The sequence below is a fragment of the Kwoniella newhampshirensis genome, assembly GCF_039105145.1.
Source record: "Kwoniella newhampshirensis strain CBS 13917 chromosome 10 map unlocalized Ctg14, whole genome shotgun sequence".
Classification (NCBI taxonomy): Eukaryota; Fungi; Basidiomycota; class Tremellomycetes; order Tremellales; family Cryptococcaceae; genus Kwoniella; species Kwoniella newhampshirensis.
The window spans coordinates 503,397-524,272 of record NW_027118344.1 but is presented as its reverse complement, the minus strand read 5'-3'; the positions used below and the strand labels follow the sequence as shown (position 1 = coordinate 524,272).

Below are 20,876 nucleotides of genomic sequence, written 5' to 3'. Positions count from 1 at the left end.
TTACAGACAGTGTGGTCCAATTATATCGCCTCGAACAGCCAACTGCGATTCCATCACCTCGGTATCGGAAGGATCAAAGTCAACAGGAACGTTGTAGATCTTCGCCTAGTGTGGAGAAAGAGAAACAAACCCTTGAGACCAGTCAGTGTCCGAGGCTAGGCGAGTCATCTTCGATCCAACGACCAGGTCAGGAAGATGCCGTCCGAGGTGTCGGAACAGGAGATTGAGAGGGAGATCAACACGTTACGGTGGGTGATTGTTCCTTGCTCAGATCCCACCTCGGTGTTCGGCCATCTGCCGCACATGTCCGTCCGTACATCATGATCTGACGTCTTTGCTATTGCAGAAACCTTCGAAGACGCTCAGTGACATCCGCTGGACCGGGAGCTTTACCACTTGATCCCGATCTTCCACCTCCTTCTCCCACATCACGATCGCCTTACTCTCATGATGGATCCACCTCTTACTCCTCCAACGACGATATCACCCTTTCCACCCCTGACGGACTGGACGGCGATGAGGCTGGTCTCTTCTGGGTTCCAGCTCATCTCCATCCTGAACTTGCTCCTGGCGAATTCCGGGCGTTCTTGAAATCACACACCCATCCTGATCCGACACATGCAGATGGCGCCGAAGCGGGGGAAGCTCCGGGACTGAGTAGGAGTCCATCATGGGTCTCTAGAAATCCGAGTAGGAGAGGAGTGGAAGGATTGGGTAGGAAAAGATCAATGCTGAGTAGACAATATCAACCTAAACCAGGTGATAATGTCGAGCAGGAAAGACCACCTTTGCCCTCGAGAAGACCGTCGAGTATATATGGTGGACGATCAGGTGAGAAGGGGTTGACCCTGGAGGATCTGCAAAAGCTGGAAGAGTTGGTGGAAGAAGCCGATGAGGTGGACGATGATCCGAATACCATGAGAACATTGCTGCGAAGGAGTCTGAGTATGAATGTTGCGCCGGGTTGTGAGTGTATTCAGTCATAATCGATCGTGTCGAGTTGCTGACCGAAACTTCGTGTATGCAGTCCTTCAGGACGACATTCCTCAGGGCGGGGACGAAGCCGATGCTCCTCTTGTTGTACCTCGGCCCGGCTCTATTCTTCGTCGGTCGGCACGTACCAAGATCCGTAAAGCAGGCCTACAAGGCGACGGCGGCGGTCATCGATTCGCGGCCACACGAAAGGGACGAACGACAGCCGCGCCTCACATCGAGATTCCAGGTCTGGAAGATGATGATTCCTCTGACCAGACGCATCACCGTCCAGGATCAGACGAGAACGAGACCGAAGACACTAGTGCTGATTCTCACAACGAACAATTCCACGATGCTGTACAACATCTCGAAGTTCGAAGAGGATCCGATGAATCTACGGACGAAGCGAACATTTTTGACTCGTATGCAAGAGATTCTCGGTCGAGCTCCATGTCTTCTTCCTCTCGCGACCACTCTTCTCCAAGTCCCGAGTCTTCTCCCCCAGGCAAGAAACTGTCCCTTCCTCCAGTGATCACCTCCGGACCTATAACAGCCGACCCGTCGGAGGACTGGTTCAGAACAGATTACGACAAGACTCCGACACAGGAAAATGTCGCTGATCCGATGAAGGGATTGAGGAGACCCTCGCCAGGGGCCGAGGTCTCAGGTGACAGACCGGCGATTCCTCTTATCTCCAGTGGACCCACTCTCCAGGTGCCAGGTGTGGAAGGAACGGTACCTAAACCCTCACTGAGTGCCACTCCTCAACAGCGTTCGTCAACACTGCCGACCCCTCAGACAGATCTTCCTCCTGGAATGGCACCGCCTCAACGATCCTCCATACCGCCTAGCGTCGCAGTGCAACAGCAGCAACCCGGTATGACACCTGTCAATCTTGAGAAAGTTACTCTCGCTCGCACCGATAGCGGTGTATCGACCGCCTCTTCAGCCACTTCGACCAGTACAGCCAGCAAGGAGAAGGAAAAGAAGGGTGGCTTCTTTTCGAAGAAGGACAAGAAGGACAAAGACGGTAAGGGGAAGAAGGAAAAGGATCGATTCCTCGGATCCCTGTTCGGAGGCAGCAAGAAAAAGCAAGAGGAGCCGTCATCCTCAGTCGCCAACTTTTCGTCAGCTGGCCCTGCTGCTGCTGCTGCCCTTCTCGGAAGTTCAAAGTCAGCGAAATCCCTCGGACACCCTCCTTCCCCTTCACTCTCTTCGCAAGGCTTCAATAGCTTTGCGCGGTACCCTATTCACGTGGAGAGAGCTGTATATCGACTGAGTCACATCAAACTCGCAAATGCTAGACGCCCACTGTACGAACAAGTCCTGATCTCCAACCTCATGTTCTGGTATCTGGGTGTGATTGGTAGAAACGTGTCCGAGGAGAAGAAAGCGGGTTCGTCGAACGGGGACGAGAAGAAGGAAGAAGCGAAACCTGTCATCGTGAAAGGCACTCCACCGAAACCTGCTGATTCGGGCTCAGCTGGGAAGCTGTCGCCCGTCAACATGAACAGTCCAAAATCCTCATCGCCCGTCCCTGCCGTCATGGCGAATAGCTCGAACGTTGAAACTCTTTCCCCTCAACCTGTCAGTAACAAGAAGACCAGTCTTTCAAAACCTGAAAGAGCTCGGGATGGGCGGAATCATGAAGCGGCTGTCAGGACACCGCAGTACGGAATGCAAAACGCGCAAGTCGATCATGAACTTCGAAGTGGACCGGTCATGAAACCACCACAGCAACAGCAACAACCACCACAGCATCAACAACCACCACCACTTCAACGGCCACCTATTCAAAATCAACAATCCATCCCTCCTCTGGGAGTCTACAATCATCCACAAGCATATCCCCCACAGCAACAACAACGTACATCACCTCAACAGTTACCGCCTCCACAGCAACAACGCTCGATGTCTCCTAATGCTCCGGGTCGGACCATGTCACCACCCGTCAATGGACAGGGACAAAGACCTCCTAGTGGCGGTGGCGACATTTACCAGGGCCATCAGCCCGGCATGGTACATCGCGATCTTCAAGGCCCACCTCGAGGTCTTCCACAGTCGTCTTTCGGGCCTCCTCCCCCTGGTGGCGGCGGTCCACCCTCGCCCCTTGACGAACGACGTGATCCAAGACAAAGAACCATGTCGAATCCGAATCATGCCTTACCGCCTCCGGCTGGTGGACCTAACACAGCGGGTATGCGACGTGTAGTTACCGACGGACGAGCGCCTTCCGAAGTCGGTGCTCCAGCTTCAAGACCGATGTATCCTCAACATTCCGGTCCGCAGCCCGGGCAGATATTCCAGTACCCCGGTTCCTCACCCACGACGAACGGTCCACCTTCGCCATTCCCTCCGCGACCTACAGTCAGTCCTGGTCCACAACCTGGACAGATATTCAATCCTGCTTTAGCGCCTGGTGCTCCTCAACCTGGTCAAATATTCCAACATCCTCAGTACAGTCCATCACAAGGACAACGACCGTTACCTCCCCCCGGCGGTGGTGGTGCCGGTGGCTGGGAACCTCCTCAACGCTTACCTCCCGGTGCTGGACCTCCTCAATGGGCGCCCGGTCATCCTAGACCACCACCTCTGGCGGGTCCACCGTCCTTAGGTCCAGCAGCGGGCAGTCCACCGTATGATCCGAGAAGAGCTGCACCACCTCATCCTCACCCTCACCCTCATCCGCAACAGCATCCTCATCCACAGGGACATGGTCCACCCGCACCGTATAACGCTCATCAGGCTTTCTTCGGTCATCCGCAAGTCAGACCAGGTCAACCGATACCTGGTACTGGACCGCAACCTGGGCAAGTGTACAATGCGTATCCTGGAGGATCTTACGGTCATCATCGGTAGGCGAGGTCGGTATGTCAGGGCAAATGAAGTCGGAGAAAGTGTGATGGTAGACGAAGATAGGGCTCGAACTTCCAACCGGGACTGGGTTTAGAAGCGAAAGGTATGTTCTGCGCGGAGGAAGCTTAACATACAGTATACAGGTGCAGGGCGGGGCCAATGTGTGTATGTGCGAGATATGAGCTATATACAGCTGTTGAGATGGATGGACACTGCATTATTTGTTGGAAGATCTATCAGGAGTGTCGTTTGTCGGTCGCACTCGTCAGGCAGCTTCGCTGCGTGCGGTTCATGACACAGGACACGACGTCGACAGTGTCAGTGTCAGTGTCAGTGTCAGTGTCAGTGTCAGTGTCAGAGAGGTCTTGTCACAAGGTATCAAGTTGCCGTCGCATAGGACACATGAGTGAGGTACTTTTGTCAACGACGGCGTCTGGCCTATGATTTCTGCGAGCAGACCTCTGTGAGATTTCCCTTTCTTCTTCCTGTCATAACTCCCGGCCAAACACCTCCACAGTCAGCCTCGACGATCCAACCCAAGTGGGTGTCACGTGACTCATCTTTCGCTTGTTTTTTCCCGTTCGGAGCAAGTTGTCTGCACATCATTATGACTGATCATACTCTATGACCGCTCACATATCGACATAATCTGACGAACTCGTGTCGATCGATTGAGACTGAGGACCGAACGATGGCTCGAACCAAGACGGCTGCGAGAAGAAATGGGCCCAAGAAGGAGAAAGGACCGAGTGCGAGTGCGACCACAACGATTCATGATGCAGCGAGTCTTATAGGTGAGTCTGAGTTCTGAGTCTGGCTTCTCCCATGTCTCTCTCTGCCCATAACTAGCATGAGCAAAGTCAGCACATCATCCTCTTTTTCCTCCAAATCTCGCGTGACATGATGACTGTAGCTCACTTGTTCTCTTATCTCATATATATATATATTTCGTTATGTGGTCCAGACAAAGCACATACGTTGCTCGCTCAAAGTAACTTCGAATTGGCGATCAAGTTCTTGGAACGTGCTTTGGAGGTGGAACCGACGAATCTGGAAGCGAGAGAGTTGGTCGGTGTGGCGGAGCTGGAAGGAGGCGATGTGGATGGCGGTAGACTGGTGAGTGGAGTTTTTGGGAGACACAGGTCTCGCTGTTTCATCCCCGAGCACTTTGATGTAGACGGTCGAATTCTCATGTCTTCTCAACTTTCCTTGTCTTGATCACAAAGTCACACATTTCACCTTTTAATCCTGTTGAATCACAAGGCCAGACCTCAGATCCTCACTCTATACTGACCTGATCCCTTCTTACCCTTCCAACCCACCAAAGCACCTCCTCAAACTCCTCCCGCCACACACTGCCGAACCCCCTCCCACCCCTCACCGTACCTCTACCTCGCGCAATCTGCAGAAGACCCACAAGAAGCCCTGGGTTACTATACCACCGCGACGGCCATGCTGGAAAGGACGATAGCGGAGAAGGAGAAGATTAGGAAGGGGAAGGGAAAGCAGGAGGATGAGGAGGATGCGGAGGAAGAGGAGGAGAGACAGATGGCCGTGACGGCTTTGGTCGCGATGATTGAGATTTGGATGTCTGATTTATGGTATGTCGTTGTCTGTCTCCTCCTTCTGGTTTCTCCTATAGTGGGCCTGATCCAGCTTCCTCGCTGGTGGTTGTACCGGCATTCTAAACTCATGTTCATCAGGCCAAATGTGCAAATGAGGAGCTGGAGACGAAAGATCTGAAGCTAATGTTTCAGACAATGTGACAGCTTTGAAGAAGCCGCGGAGAAGAACTGTGACGCTCTGATCGCACGGGCGATGAGCATATTGCCTAGTGATCCAGAAGTCAGATTATCCCTGGCGAGCATTAGAATGTCTCAATCGAGATTCGAAGAGGCCAAGCAAGTCGCTTTGGGACTATACAACGAACTCGACGGGAAGGAGTCATGTGAGTGGATCATGTCTTCCGGACGAGAAGCGGGAGTTTCAGCTGACGCGCGGTATGATATGGCGTTTGTCATAGTTGATGATTCGCTCCCTGCTCTTCCTGCGCGACTTGCGCTATCGCGATTACTGCTAGAACACTCTCAACATCTCGAAGCGCTCGATATCCTGTCGACTGTACGCGAAGAAGACTCGCTCAACGTAGAAGGAGCTTATCTCGAAGGATGGGCATTGTATCTCCGAGCGGGAGCTATCGTCGAAAACCCCTCCTTACTCACCGTCACGTCCAATACCAAAGCTGCCTCGGCAGTCGACGACAAACAAGAAGGGGTGGAGGAAGAGGAGGAAGAGACGCCTATGAGCGCTGAAGAATGCCTGAGCGAGAGTATGCGATCGTTGATCGAATGTGCGAGATTGTATTCGGAGCAGGATTACGTGGATGAAGGGATCGGTGCGCACGTCGCGGAATTGTTGGAAGAAATGGAGAAGAAAGGCGTTCAGCCTGCCATGCCTGAAGATGACGATGCAGATGATGAGGACGTGGAGATGACTTAGAATATGTGTATTTTGCTCTTGACACTGACGACATTATGCAACGTTTTCTCGTTTCCTATCGTGTCATGGAGATATCTGGTCTGAAACGATGCAGAAATGCGTGACTTCTTGTTGTACGTGATTTGGTTCGGTCGGATTTGAGATGATACATCTCATGTCCCTCCGTGACCTGGCATCTTACCAGCCCATTGATCTCTATCTCTCCCTTGATCATCTTCCTTCGTGACCTGTGCTGTTTCCCGAGCGTTCCCACCATCACTCAAGACTCTCGAGCCTTTGCTTACTTGTCCATCCCACCACGATCTCATCTCGTCGCTCACGTTGATACGCTGTACGCTTGGATCTGATAACATCTCGAGCGTCCTTGACATCCTTCGGAGCTGTCACGATAAGTAAAAGTAACACAAGTGAGCGAAATGATCAGGTGTAACGTTGAGGGTCAGAAAGAAAAAAAAGAGCTATGTGGAAGAGACCAGCGTCATCGGAACAAGTGATGAATACGAAAGGGGACAGGTAGGATAGTCGCGGTTGGACGCTTGCACCCACCTGATGTTCAATCGCTGTGTAGTCCCGAGGACGTAATGGTGGATGACGGAAGTTGTATCGTATATGTAACAAGAAAGCAGGTCTAGCTTCCTGTGATAAGATAGTTGGATCCAGTATGCTTGTACATCACTCATCAGCTTGACTTGGACTTACTGCTGTTTTACTCATTGCGTTCCTCACTCCTCTGCATACGTCCAATGTCAGCATCACACTCTGCCTCTGCGCGATTCTTGTTGCAGCTGGGACAGGTATAGGACACGTACTGTCGATACATGTTGATGACATCTTGTTGTAGCCCCGATCTGACCATTGTGGTGGTCCGTCCCTTGTCTGCACGTCAGGAGTCTATCAAAGTCTCGAGCAGCTGTGTAAGAAATGACGATCGGATTCCTCTCAATGAGGGATAGATAGATACATCGGTAAGTTTCATCGGTTGAGGAGATTGTGAACCGGATGTCGAGGGTGGAGGGAGAGGATCATCGTAGAGTTTATTTGATCGCCCCATTTATCTTATCCCGACTGGTCATCGCTCGCTCGCTCACTCACTCGACGCGGGGGTTCATTTCAATCGCTGTCGCGGCGTTGCATTCGTGTAGTGATAATACACCTTGACAGTGACACTGCTCACAACTGCTACCCTTCTTGTACTCCATCAACATCCACCTCACACAGACACACACAGACAGAGAACACCTCACGGTCTAGCTCAACGATGAACTCCGTCTTATCACAACTACAACCCCCCGCACCCCATCTCGGACTCGATCAGGAGGAAGATGAGTTCACTAGCTCTGATCCGTCAGCATGGGGAAGTATGGGAGGGTTCGGTAATCTGGCCAGAAATGGGGGTGTACAAGGGATGAGCATTCCCCGTGTCAACGATGTGAGTGATACTGCTTCATCCATGTTCTTGCTTGCAGCTCGTTGGTATAGAAGTCGTAGTGTCATAGCTATGTGCAGTTACCCGTATCGAGTCACCAATCACTTGACCTCTTCCCCTGCCGCGATCCCTCCAATGGTTGTACATATCGGAGAAGACAAAACTCACATCTGATGTCACCTAGCCCACTGCCTTCCTCGACCTACACACTGATAACATGTCCTCCAACCCCGAAGCGAAGATCAAGATCGCACACGGTACCACCACCCTGGCATTCCGATTCCAAGGAGGTATCATCGTCGCTGTCGATTCGAGAGCCACCGCTGGAAGTTATATCGGTGAGTCTGCTTTCTCATCACAAGCACCTCCTCCTGGATCAGCATCGCCAAGTGGTGGTTGTTGACTGACCGTTGTCGTATTGATCATCAGCTTCGGGAACCGTGAAGAAGGTCATTGAGATCAACAAATTCCTCTTGGGAACTATGGCGGGTGGTGCGGCGGACTGTCAATACTGGTGGGTGGTGCTCTCATTTCCTTAGTATGATGTTCGGTGCTGCTTGGACTTCAGTTTCACATCTGCCCCCTTGTCTGAAATGGGTCCTAATGCGCGTCTGGTATCGCAGGGAAACATATCTCGGTATGCAATGTCGACTTTACGAGCTGAGAAACAAGGAGAGAATCTCGGTAGCGGCTGCATCCAAGATCCTATCGAACATCGTCTACCAGTACAAGGGAATGGGTCTGAGTATGGTTAGTTCTCATACCCTTTTGCGATATTTTCTCGTCCTCAAAGTATTTCGGGATAAGCTTAAACAGACGGATATGCAGCTGACATGTGGATTCTGCTGTGTAGGGAACAATGGTCTGCGGATGGGACAAGACTGGGCCGTGTATCTTCTACGTGGACGATGATGGGCAGAGACTGAAGGGCGATCTATTCTCCGTCGGATCTGGTAGTACCTTCGCCTACGGTGTGCTCGATCAGGTGAGTGAATGCCGGGTCTCTGTCGAAGTAGTCGACCTGGACTGGGCGATCTGTAATACACGAGCAGCCACCATGGTGCTGACCACACACTTGGTGTCAGGGATACCGATGGGATCTGACCGACGAGGAGGCTCAAGAACTCGGAAGACGGTCGATCGTCGCTGCCGGTCATCGAGATGCCTATTCAGGTAACACCTCCAATGTCTTCCACGTCAGAGAAAATGGATGGGAGTTCATCGGTGGGTCGTCAGTACTGCCTTGCTATAGAACTGCTCACTGACGACTATGTGTACTTAGGAAACTACGATGTCAACGAGCTGTGGTACGAGTACGAAGTCAAGAAGAAGGCAGCGAGAGAAGCGGCTGCACCGGCTGCTTCACCTATGGCTGTAGAGGCGTAGATGAAGTCGAAGGTGTCATGCATAAGTGTATACCATGGCATGGGACAAGCTAGTGACGGTTCTCGTCGTCAACAAGAGTGACGTTCTTGATCTCTGCAGAGATCGATCTTTGATCGATTCTTCACTGTGGAAAGACGTATGTCACTGCCGTGACAAAAGGACCAATACTCGTACCAAAGATGGGCTGCGCGCCTGACAAGCCCCAACTGACGAAGTCCTCGCTTTGTATGTTGTAAGACCGGAGTTTTGTCAGCTCTGCTCCATCGGTGTCGACCCACAAACACGATGCGTGCAGGCAATGTACCGGGACCAGCCAAAGTATCCTATTGCCACGACACCAATCCTTCGTGTGAACTTGGCCGGCCAGTCCTGGGCTCAGGATGACTTCGATCGGTCCCAGTGATTCCCAGCAATTCTGACGGCCTTGGTGATGGTCAAGAGATGAGGCAAGCCATGAAGTGGACGCAGAGGATTATTGGTAGCTTTCAACGGTGAGGTTGCGAAACTCGATTGGGCGTAGTAGAGAGGAGCGAGCATGAAGTCAGGGGGAAGAGCAGGGCGCCATACGTCGAGACTAAGGAGAATGACAACGAGCAAGCATTAGGCCGATCTGGAAATTGTAATGACAATGGAATTTAGACGACATGAGATGCGTTGTGCATCCAATGGGTCTGTGGTATTATTGACCTGCCGCATCGAGGAAAAGCGCAAGAGACAGTCTGCCAATCGCTCAACACCACCAGTCGGTCACTGCCTGCATTGAAGCGAATGTCAAGTCATAGACATGGCCGTGTAAGTGATACCAGATCCGATGTGCTCCGACCTGTGTATGATCAGGTGCATCGTGATGACGGACCGTATGGCGAACGACTGGATTTAGTTGACTTGACTTGCAGAATCTCGGAGATGCCCTCCGCCGCGCCGAATTGCCGGTTTGTCGCACAGGGCAAGATCCAGTGATGATCAAGATTACTGATTAATCATTCCGTAGACCGTAGATCTTTTGTCGTCAATGATTTGGCAGCTTGATCAGCATCATCGACACGGTAGATCACATCGTGCATATATATTGAACACCCCCCCCCCACCCAAGAAAGATGCTTTCCGACCTGTTATCTTGTCGCACTACCGCCCGCTCCTTCCAAACCATCATCTGTCAAGCACCTTTCTGCAGAAATGGCCACTACATCACCTGTTCTTTTGATCTTCGGAGCGGGACCCAATATCGGTCAAGCCGTGTCTCGCACTTTCAAAGCACGAGGATACAAGGTAGCCCTGGTGTCCCGTTCTTTGAAAGAGGGGGACAGCACAAAAGATGAACTGCACGTCGCAAGTGATCTTTCCGATCCTCAGTCGGTCGTCAAGGCTTATGAGAAAGTGAACAAGGAGCTGGGCATCCCCAGTGTAGTCGTTTACAATGGTCAGTACTCCTGTTCACCTCTATCCTCCTACCATACCATCCCAACATGCCTGATACTGTATCACATCAGACTGTCTGATGGTGTGGATTTATCTGCTGACTCGGCATCTCAGCTTACGCGAGCACTCCTCACAATCCCGCCGACGACCAATTCGCCGTCCCCCTCGACCTCTTCGCCAAGGGTCTGAACACCAATACCGTCTCAGCTTATGCCGCTGCCCAACATGCCGTTCAGGGCTTTGCCAAACTCCCAGAGACGGCGTCTCGGACTTTCATCTATACCGGCAATATCCTGAATGAGGGTCCTTGGGAAAGGCTGCTCGTTCTGGGCACGGGTAAGACGGCCTTTGCGCATGTCATCGAATCTGCTTCGAGGGGTTACAAGGAGAAGGGCTATAAGTGAGTCCACGGGTCATCTCGTTTCATCCGATCCGTCGCCGAGATGGCACGTCGCGCACACCCGATCCACGAGTAGTGTGAAGAGTCAACAATATGAATGCTGATCTCTCACCCTTCCGCATTTTAGCTTCTACTATGCCGACGAGAGAAAGGCTGACGGTACAGCCATCGTCGACGTGAATGGCGATGCCCACGCAGACCACTTTCTGACCCTCGCAAATGAAAAGGAACAGGGACCTTGGCAGCAGACATTTGTGAAAGGTGTGGGGTACAAGCGGTTCCCTATTGCCAAGTAGCTTTCCCACACCACAGTAGCAGATGTAAGAGCGTTTCTATGAATTGAATCGCCAGCGGATGTCTATTCGGTCCGGTGAGCACAATGCTGCTTCCAGACGGATTACATTGTACTGGCACACTCGCGTATGCATACACATGAATCAAACGGATCAAACGTGGCTTCACACAACATCACCCCACATTGCGATAGCATTACTGACGCACTCCGTTTCACGCTTCTCGGCACAGAGACACCACCGGTGCCTTCCAACTCGGATTTTTCCGATTTGACTCGTTCATCCTGTCGATGATACAGTATACACTGCAGCACCTGCTCAAATACACGTGAGCAGATAGATCGATGTCTGCGGGAGTGAGTCATTGGAGCGTCACCATCAGGTCAAGAAGATTGACGACCCATCAATTCCAGATGGAAAACCATGTCGAGTCTTCAGTCTCACGAACCGTCGCCATTCATCCAGGTGTGGTCGAATCACCTCATCACACAAAACATATTCAGGCAGCTTCACCCGGAGGATCTCACCCGCGTCATCCGAGTATCGAGACTGTTCTTCGAGATCGGTGTTGCAACAATGTATCACGCTCTTCCATACAGGTACTGGCCGAGGGTCAGCAAGAGGTGCAAGGATCCCGTAAGCCAACACCGTCCCATAGATCGTCAGCGGTGTTCGAATCCATGCTGATGTGTGGGTGTGTGTGTATCACGGGACACAGAATCGATTGACGACTTATACGAACGCTGTCACGGTGTTGAAGCTCGATGATATGAGCCGAGCTATTCATTATCTGCATTGGCCAGAGATCCTAGCTCGCTTCCCCCACGCATTCCGTATCCAACGATACACCGACGTTTTGACCAGACCGACCGATGGTCTTGCTCGACACACTTTCAACGATGAAGCGATGTACGACTTTAGCTATATCTATCCAACTGATCTCAACCCATCTAACCCATCCCACTCCTCGCCTTCGCCACCAACAGGAGTCCCCAGAGGTTGGAGGACATCACCCCGTCTGTTCATTCGCTCGCGCGGCCGACTTCCCGCAAGCTCCAGGAGAGGAGCGGGATGCAGCTTTTCGAGATGCTTTGGTAGAACGTGTCCAAGCCCTAGGTTTGGATCTGGAGGACCTGGTCATCGACTTTCCCGTCTCCAACGAGTCCATAGCGCAAGCGTTTCAACAGCTGAAGACCGTGGGAATCGGATTACCCAGATCGATTAAATTGCCGTCGTTCGATCGCGACTTCATCCCACTCATGCACATACTGCCGAGCTCACTTGAGGGAAGCCTGTTCGGTCGAAGTGGGACCCCACCATCACCAAATTTGGCTTCAGTGAGCTGATAACTCAGGTGAAGTGAGAGCGGTCTAAGACGTTCAGAGTGGACTGCTGCGGACCTTCGATGTTCATCGAAGGCTCATCAGAATCCCTCATGCGCCATTAGCGAAACGGCACTTTGCGAGATGCAGCGGCACTGCTTTCCGCAGGGTTATGGCACGACTGCTGGACCATCGCAGTTGATATTGTCTATTCGAACAAGCAAGCAGAGCGGTTGGAGTGAAAAATTCTGCTCCATGTTACGGATCGAAAAGTCTGCAGATTTCGACGGGCCCTCAAGGGGAACCTGTAGTTCGGGCTATCAGGCCAATCGGTTTTGTTTGGTAGCATTTGATAGAGGTCGCTTCCTCCCCCTCGCAACGGCGTCTCCGCGGTGGGGGAGCGATGCATAATCAGTCATGCTGATACAATGCCCGTAGTGAGCGATGAGATAGCTGTCATGAAGACAGGTCACGTGACGAAGAGTGTCCAAGTCGGCGACCTCGTACACAAGTGAATCGACCCTTTCTACTGCTACTCGTCTTCTTGCAATCTTTCCTGTACCTCTCCGCCCATTCTGCTAGCTTCAGGACATACAAGTACAGCAATATGGATGACAGCAAAGATGATGTCGACGTCGCCGAGACCTCCAAAGCTGGTTTGCGTCGTATGCGGCGATTGCAATCTCAACCACCGACATTGACGTCCTGGTGAGTCGCTGTGCCCCTTCAATCTGGGTACTTCTTGGATGATTTCGCTGACTACTTTCCCGTTTGCCAGTGCTCAAGGGATAATACATCCCACTACATCTCAGCTGGTGTATCCTGCGCCGCCCAACGCGCGCGTCGAAGGCTATCTCAGCACTTCAATCTTCGCTCCTTCTCATCCTTCCCCCTTGAACACCACGCATGTCTTCACCCCAGGCAAGCAGATCTCAGTCTCAGCAGGAGGCGACTGGGTCATCATTTACCACCCCCATGTGTCTGCAGAGGGTGGAAACCTTGTCGTATACCCTTCGACTCTGCTTTCACCTGTTGCTACCCCTACTTCGGTACCCATCACGACATTACCTCTAAATACCGAACCACTAGCGCTCATCCATTTGTATCCTCCACGGACTCAACTTACACATTCTCGAGCACCGCCCTTCGGTCCGCGACCTCCCGCAAACTATGACACGTCTCATGGACCATCTTTCGTCCTTCTCACCAATTCGAACATCCTCCTCTTCCATCCTCAACAGGTTCATATCCCCGCAAGACTGGATGTCCAACCCCCGATCGGATCCTCCGTCTCGTGGACGACGAACGTGCTGAGATGTCCGCTGCATACGCGATGGCACGCACTGCCAGGAGAAGTCGGACCAGTGGAAGACGTGCGGACGATAAGCAAAGGATGGCTGGGCCTCGTACCGGGCAATGAGGGGGTCTGGGTCGGCTGGGAAAGGGATGGTGAAGCAGGCGTGATCAGAGCTGAGATAGGCGAGGATAGATTAGGGAGATGTTGTGAGTCTTGATGGAAACGAGCACAAAATGTCTTGGCTCCTGGTAGCTGATTGATCGATATCTATCGTCAGACTTGCAAACCACGCCGATGCCGCCTCTTCCTCTTCTGCGAACGCCCCCATTCGGGGGGCTCGAGGACGACCTCAAGTTTCACGCTGAATTGCAAAGCGTAGTCTTCGTGTCCCTGCCGTCTGCTCAATCTCAGACTGAATTAAAGCCAGAAACAATGGACCTTGACGAAAAGGACACCTCACCGTCTAGGACCGTGGAAAGGGTCGGTGCTGTACTGATCTACCATGACTTGGGTACGTTTTGATCCATATATCGGTGCGTGTATCGCTTACGCCAGTTATGTCTTGGTAGCGATTCCGTCGAGCGTTTCAGTGCCAGTGGGCTCAAGAACACGACTTGAAGTTCACTCTTTCGAGCGAAGAGAGGTAGAACTAGCGGAGGGGTTCAACGACATCGCAGCTGGCAGCGAAGGTTTTGACCCTAGCTGGGACTGGGTGAGTGGGACAAGAGCAACTTGAAGAGACTGAGCACATGTTTACTTTCCGCTTTCGAGTCCAGTCTACCGTCCCACATCCATTGCGCGTCACGACTTCACCGAGCGATACCTCCATCGTCGCTCTCCACCCTACTCCTGCCATTCCCCCTCACACCTTGGCTATGACTTTGATATCTCAACCTTCCGGATATTCGCTCGTTCACCTAAATCTCGCAGCGGAGACCTGGACGACTGTCGGCTCTCCAATCGATTTGGGGGAGCTTCGTGGAGAGGTGGAGCTGGGACTGCTCCTAAGTCAAGGAGCTATGAGAGGGCACTTGGGACTTGCAGCCGTGGTAGGGAAAGAGATTGGAGCCATATTGGTTGCTCTACCCAGACTGGAAGGTGAGTTCCACTCCGCCTGAGCAATCTAATTACGAATCAAGTAACTAAGACAAAACTCGCCTCTGTAGACCAAAGGGTTTCTGGACAGATGGAAGAATCGACGATCCCGTACGAAGCTACAGCTGTCGATGCTGTGACATCCGTTATCCTAGCTGAGAGACAAGGCGTCGATTGGTCCGATGTCATTCGTGCAGCTTGCGGTACCGTAGGCAAGGGACACCTGAAAAGTAAGCCTCTGTAGATTATGTTTTGACTACCCGGCTGACGATAATAACAACGTAGCCTTTTTGTCCTTCTTTCTCAAACGAGCCCATACCTTGGTGGCGGAAGAAGTGGAAATGGATCAATTCGACCTTCTGCTGAGGCTGCAGGTTGCGCTCTTCGGGTAAGCTTCTACAATGCAAGTTGCGGTTGTCAGGTCACTGATGCCATTTCCAGTGCAACACACGATTCAAGACTTGATCTTGCAGCTGATATACTACGGCTCAACGAAGCGAGCTTGCTCGTTGACGAGTGTGCTCTTTTTGGCGAGAATGGGAAAATAAGCTTCGATCTGGGTAGGTCTGGTCGGCTTCCGGGTAGATTGCCGTACTGACCTCCTGTGACAGACTCTATTTGGCCTTTGATCGGCGTGATGGAGTGGACAATGAGTGTAATGGCTATCGCCATGAGGGAGACCGTCCTGCTTGGCGCAAAGATGGACTGGGAGGGCCCCGAAGCACTGGAGTTTACGAGTAAGGTTCAGCGTCCAGACTATCGTGGTCGCACGAGGCTCACGCAACGTGTGTTTCCAGAATCATCGCCAATCATACTACTCGCTCATCCGACTCTTCGAGCTTTGGTCTTGCGCCTTCTTTCACAATTATCCCAATTGACGTCCTTCTTGCAATCACTTGAACGGCCAATCTTGCAACCTGAAAGCAGATTCTTGCCCGCTCCACTACGACGTGACGCAACGGCCACGATCGTTGCGAGGGACAGAGTGAGGGATGTAGGGTACAGTGAAGGAGTCGACGTATTCGAGTGGGGAAAGGGATTGCAAGGACGTGAGTCTGATCCGATACCTTTAAATTCAGGCAAAAGAGCTGATTTCCTACCACAGTCACGACGACAATTGATGGAGAGGCAATACAGTCCTCGCTGATAGATCTAGATCTCGCACCTCTCCAAAACGCCTTGCCATCCCTGATCGAGGCATTACCAGGCGTCGACTCTACCCTTTTCCTCTCATCATCCACAATCCAAGGCGGTGGTGATCTCGAATACGACGCGGTAGACTTCACACCTCTTCCCCCTATTTCTTCCCCTTCTTCACAAGCACGGGTCAAATGTGGAAGATGTGGATGGAGAACTGAATCGTTGTCGTCGATTATGATGCAGGGTCATGGTCAGGCCGGTACTCAAGGCGGTAGAGAGAGTCCTTGGATGAGATGGAAGAAAGGGTGGGAAGGGCGATGTATGTGTGGTGGAACTTGGGTCAAGTAGGTCGACAGTGGTAGATCGCATCAGAGTATCATTTAGCTACTACTCTCACATGGTTGGACCATCCCTCATGATCCAGGGTCAATTGCCGTCACGGGTATGAACGATATGCCCATTCATTGATCGATGATCGATGATCCATGATCCATGATCGACGATGAGATGGATTCTGCTCGAACGCATTGTCTGTCGACAGCCGATGCTGTATCTCTTCTCCCAACGATGCATGTCACAGCTCAACTAAACATGATCCAACCCTCTCGTGTCTTTCTCGATTCGTCAAACTAAATATCGAGTGAATTGGAACAACGGCGGACTGATCCCGGGACATACAAGATTCAAACCAACCGGGGAGTCTTTCTGGGATGGGATATATACAAATGGTGATATACAGAAGAGAAGGATATGCAAAGGAAGAAAGCGACGAGATACAAGAAAGTTTTCAAATATAACTAATACATCGACCTGTCCATCAGCCTACTCTTATCATCTTCCGCGTGTCCTTTGTATTCCGGAGCTCATCACTCCGGGATGGGTGTGACGCTTGCGGGGATGGGTGTCTGACTGGAAGACGACGAGGCACCAGGTGCAAAGTTCCACACCATCACGTCTCCATCATCTGAGGATCACAAGGTATCATCAGCATAAGTCTTTTCAGTCTTTTCAGGATGACTTTCCCGACCGGACTCACCTGATCCTGAGATGATCATATCGTCGCTGAGCTGGAGGGAGGTGACGGCGCCTCGATGGCCAACAAGGGTCTGAACGCATTGACCAGACTCTCGGTCCCAGACTTTGATTGTACGATCTGTGGGGCGCATAGCATTGATGAGAATCCACACTGAACGGCAAGCGAAACTGGACTTACCATGTGAAGCTGAGGCGAGACGCAGTGCATCAATGTCCACCGCCCAGACACCTTCAATATGCCTGGTGACAGAATCGTCAGCCCATGTTTCTTTGCTTTGCGCGACGAGCCAATTCACTGACCCAAACAAGGTCGATTGCACCCTTCCACTGTCAACGTCCCAGATCTTGACCGTTCCATCCAAGCTACCGGACGTGAGGATAGCTTTCTTCTCCCTACCTCTCGACCTATCCCTCTGTTCTCCTCCTTTTGCCTTGCCCGTGCCGTCTGGCGAATGAACATACACCCTCGGTTGGATGGCCTGCTGTCTGGACCGACCCCGGGACTCTGCTGGATCGTATTCATCCGACGTGTTGTCCAAATGCAAAGTATCTGACTGTACTTGCGTCGGGGAAAGTGAAGAAGCGGCGACGAAAGTACCAGATAAAGGAGTGATGCGTCGCTGTTCCCGTCTATCCTGAGCCAAAATTTCCTCTTCTGTCATATCCACCATTAAGATTTTGATACTTTGAACTTGGGCCTTGTGGCCCTCGAAAGTCCGGATACAAGTCTGCTCAGTGAGGTCCCAGAGCTTGATAGTCCCATCGTCGGAAGAGGAGAACAACATCGCACCGAGATCGATATCCGGTTGGTTGACTTCGGGTTCGCCGTTAAGGCCAGGTGATTTGGCTTTCTGACATCGGCTGGAGGCGGCCTGTGTGAAGCTCGGCATCGCAGTGGGATCAATGTCTGATGGAGAGCTTTTGCCATCCCACAAGACCACGCTGTTCACCCACTCCTCATGGCCTCTCAGGGTGAATTTGTTTCCGGTTCGGAAATTCCATACTTGGATGGTAGTGTCAGCGGAGCCACTTGCTAGCAAGTAGCCGTTATAGTTGAGTGCAATGACACCATCGGAATGGCCATCCATGACTCGAAGACACTCTCCGGCCCGCCAGTTCCACATGCGGACAGTACCATCCATCCCTCCGGTGAACAAGAGCATCTGGTCGAACTGCAACGCACGGACTGCACGGGTGTGGCCACTGAGAACGCGGACTTCTTCACCGGAGTCGAGATTCCAGACGCGCACAGTCCGGTCGTATGAGCCGGTGATGAGAACGGGATATGATGGATTAGTCAGAGCAGTGTGGTATTGAAGACACATGACACCGTCGGAATGGCCCTGGACATCATTCAGTAAGGCAATTGAGTGCAGAGGACGGTACTTTTACTCACTTTGAGCACTTTCGTGTTACATCTTCCCTTTCGCCAGTTGCGCTCCACCAACAATCTTTCGCAGTAGACGGTCTTCCACGGCCGCGTCAATCTGACTTCTCGGGTCAAAGCGCCGTTCGCAGATTTCACTGACGACACTGTTTCGTCCTCTGATTCACTCCCATCCATCCTTGCCTTCTTGAGCGCCGTCACCGTCGGTGGTTCCGGTGCGGACCGTTTCAATGACTTGAAGATCGCATTGGCGACTACCACTGGGTTCCCGATCTTCACCGTACTCGCATTCTCGTTATTGATGTCGAGGAACATCGCGGGGGTATCGCATAATTTCAGACCCACACCACCTTTCGAATCTATTCCATCCAGATTTCCGGCCAAAACTTCACTCCTAGTGACCAACCGGGATTCTCCATCTTCATCATCATGCCGGTGGTCGTGTTCCACCAATCCTGCTGGACTACGATCCTTCAACTCCACCCTCAATCGTTTTCTTTCAAGAAGAGGAAGGCCCCATCCACACTTCTCACACTTTCTGTCGATGTGTTGGCCGCACATCCGTCGCCAGAGGAGATCATCGTCGGCAAGTGCCTTCCATGATTTCGAGACCTGGGCCGCGCGCCCGAGGGAGAAAGCGTCGAGATAGCCAAGAATCCGGAGCGACGTTTCTCGCGGGAGTAAGGAGAAAGGATCGATTCGGATGATTTGATTCAGTGAGTCTGAAAGGTGGGACAGTTGAGAGCTGTATTCGGGCCAAAAGTCAGGGTTGCAATACCAGAGACAGGACGAATGTGTAAAAATAACTCACAAACAACACATTGTAAGGATACCTTCCAAAATTATCTTTCTTTTCCCGTGAGGAGCGTTTGAGAACGTCGACCACATATGTGTGATGTCTGCTCGTTCCGTTTGACTGAGACTGTCGAGAGACTATCAAGTCGTGAGCTCGATGTCGGGTGATGCACATGATGACTCATCCGGTCGCGCGACTCACTCGTTGCAGCTTTTCATTGACATTCTGGTTCGCCATCTGCTTATGCCGAACGCACAGCTTCCGGCCTGCTCGAGTGGGGATCACATCCAGTGGCTCTTGATCTGGAGGAATGTATGTTGAGGAAGAAGCGTCGACCTGGGCATCGAGTGGGAAGGATGTCATGGTGGGTGGTGCAGAGAAAGGTGGCATGGTCTCGAGTGGCAACTTGAAGTTATTCGCCTTCTTGAGGTCGGAACCAAGACAGAGGGAGGGTGGTTCGTTGAACGGAATGAGAGGTCGAGAGCAGCATTGACAGTCCAGTCTGTCTATACTTGTGTTTCCAAGACGATCAAATGAGAAGGAAGAGATACGACTTGGTATGAAAGAGGAGCGAAGATGAGAAATGTAAGGAAGCCGAGGGGGTGTATCGTAGGTTTACGTATAGATCTGTTGGCGGGTTTGACCTATCCTAACAATGAGCCCGTTTGTATCTGGACATGGAGGAATACGGAAGATTCCTAATCTCAGGGAGGTGGAGTTGTATTTCGAGTGCAAGTATCGATTCCCGAACGGCCTAACGGCTATTTTGTCGACTGTGCGTAGCAGCGGATCCCGTCCCACTTGACATGAGGCAAAAAGATGGCGAAAGACTGCTGCATGTGGTGTGAAAGAGAAAAGCAGGAGTGGTGTGATTCGTAGTGTGTACTTGATGTCGCGCACACCATCTTGCGCCCATTCTCATGCAATCACCGATAAGACAATGCTGCTGCTGCTGCTGCTGCTGCTATACATGCCTTGTCCTTGGGTACGACGCCACGGCACCAGGTGACGAGATAAGGAGCCCATTAGCCAGCTGCATCGCAGATACAATATTGTACTCGCACAGTACGAAGTACGAATCATCACGACATCTCAACTCATCTTGTGATATTCTAATTCCAGATAAACTCACCTCTGACAGTAGGGAACAAGTTTCCGAATTCCAGATGATTCCGAGCGGTGATGTGATGGGTGATCATCGTGACGTGAGTGGGGCAGCTCCACGTGGCAACTCACAACCAGACACAGATCCTCGGCTCTGGCTCAGCCAAATATATATGTATCCACCCCTCATTTACTGCCATTTTATCCCAACCGAAATTCAGCAAGACCTTCTGATTCACTCCAACTCATTCGCTGTCATTCTATCTATCATCTTCAATCAGCTTCCCATCTCAACTTGTTCGACAACAGACATGCATCGCCAGTGATCAGATGGGGCTGCGTGAACGCACATCGTCAGTGCCACGATTCCCGATCCCCGATCCCCGGGTCCCAGTCAACAGCGCGATCTTAGCTCAACCTTCCTACCACGCTACCTCATCGACACC

The 20,876-nt window shown here is 51.8% G+C and overlaps 7 protein-coding genes across 7 annotated transcripts; 6 read left to right on the top strand and 1 right to left on the bottom strand.

Annotated features, from left to right (window-relative positions):
- Positions 1–195: 195 nt before the first annotated feature.
- On the top strand, positions 196–3,834 carry IAR55_006897 (uncharacterized protein; the record flags this gene model as incomplete). Its single annotated transcript, XM_066949975.1, has 3 exons — positions 196–248; positions 347–966; positions 1,028–3,834. The coding sequence occupies 3 exons, from the start codon at positions 196–198 to the stop codon at positions 3,832–3,834; spliced, it is 3,480 nt and encodes a 1,159-aa protein (XP_066799667.1).
- A 688-nt stretch (positions 3,835–4,522) lies between these two features.
- Positions 4,523–6,330, top strand: IAR55_006896 (uncharacterized protein; the record flags this gene model as incomplete). The annotated part of the gene is made up of 6 exons (XM_066949974.1): positions 4,523–4,625; positions 4,796–4,947; positions 5,159–5,213; positions 5,303–5,432; positions 5,601–5,779; positions 5,855–6,330. The coding sequence occupies 6 exons, from the start codon at positions 4,523–4,525 to the stop codon at positions 6,328–6,330; spliced, it is 1,095 nt and encodes a 364-aa protein (XP_066799666.1).
- A 1,258-nt stretch (positions 6,331–7,588) lies between these two features.
- On the top strand, positions 7,589–9,142 carry IAR55_006895 (proteasome subunit beta type-5; the record flags this gene model as incomplete). The annotated part of the gene is made up of 7 exons (XM_066949973.1): positions 7,589–7,759; positions 7,941–8,094; positions 8,186–8,270; positions 8,380–8,506; positions 8,610–8,741; positions 8,842–8,980; positions 9,039–9,142. 7 exons carry the CDS (start codon positions 7,589–7,591, stop codon positions 9,140–9,142), a joined length of 912 nt encoding a protein of 303 aa, XP_066799665.1.
- A 1,176-nt stretch (positions 9,143–10,318) lies between these two features.
- IAR55_006894 (uncharacterized protein) lies at positions 10,319–11,257 on the top strand (the record flags this gene model as incomplete). The annotated part of the gene is made up of 3 exons (XM_066949972.1): positions 10,319–10,562; positions 10,676–10,961; positions 11,089–11,257. 3 exons carry the CDS (start codon positions 10,319–10,321, stop codon positions 11,255–11,257), a joined length of 699 nt encoding a protein of 232 aa, XP_066799664.1.
- An 896-nt stretch (positions 11,258–12,153) lies between these two features.
- IAR55_006893 (uncharacterized protein) lies at positions 12,154–13,091 on the top strand (the record flags this gene model as incomplete). The annotated part of the gene is made up of 3 exons (XM_066949971.1): positions 12,154–12,591; positions 12,923–12,968; positions 13,015–13,091. 3 exons carry the CDS (start codon positions 12,154–12,156, stop codon positions 13,089–13,091), a joined length of 561 nt encoding a protein of 186 aa, XP_066799663.1.
- Positions 13,092–13,183: 92 nt separating this feature from the next.
- Positions 13,184–16,456, top strand: IAR55_006892 (uncharacterized protein; the record flags this gene model as incomplete). The annotated part of the gene is made up of 11 exons (XM_066949970.1): positions 13,184–13,284; positions 13,355–14,079; positions 14,151–14,384; positions 14,443–14,585; positions 14,650–14,971; positions 15,040–15,198; positions 15,254–15,356; positions 15,410–15,528; positions 15,580–15,705; positions 15,766–16,017; positions 16,074–16,456. 11 exons carry the CDS (start codon positions 13,184–13,186, stop codon positions 16,454–16,456), a joined length of 2,667 nt encoding a protein of 888 aa, XP_066799662.1.
- A 518-nt stretch (positions 16,457–16,974) lies between these two features.
- Positions 16,975–19,716, bottom strand: IAR55_006891 (uncharacterized protein; the record flags this gene model as incomplete). The annotated part of the gene is made up of 7 exons (XM_066949969.1): positions 16,975–17,072; positions 17,145–17,261; positions 17,322–17,383; positions 17,444–18,486; positions 18,540–19,275; positions 19,342–19,463; positions 19,528–19,716. 7 exons carry the CDS (start codon positions 19,714–19,716, stop codon positions 16,975–16,977), a joined length of 2,367 nt encoding a protein of 788 aa, XP_066799661.1.
- Between the last annotated feature and the right edge of the window lie 1,160 nt (positions 19,717–20,876).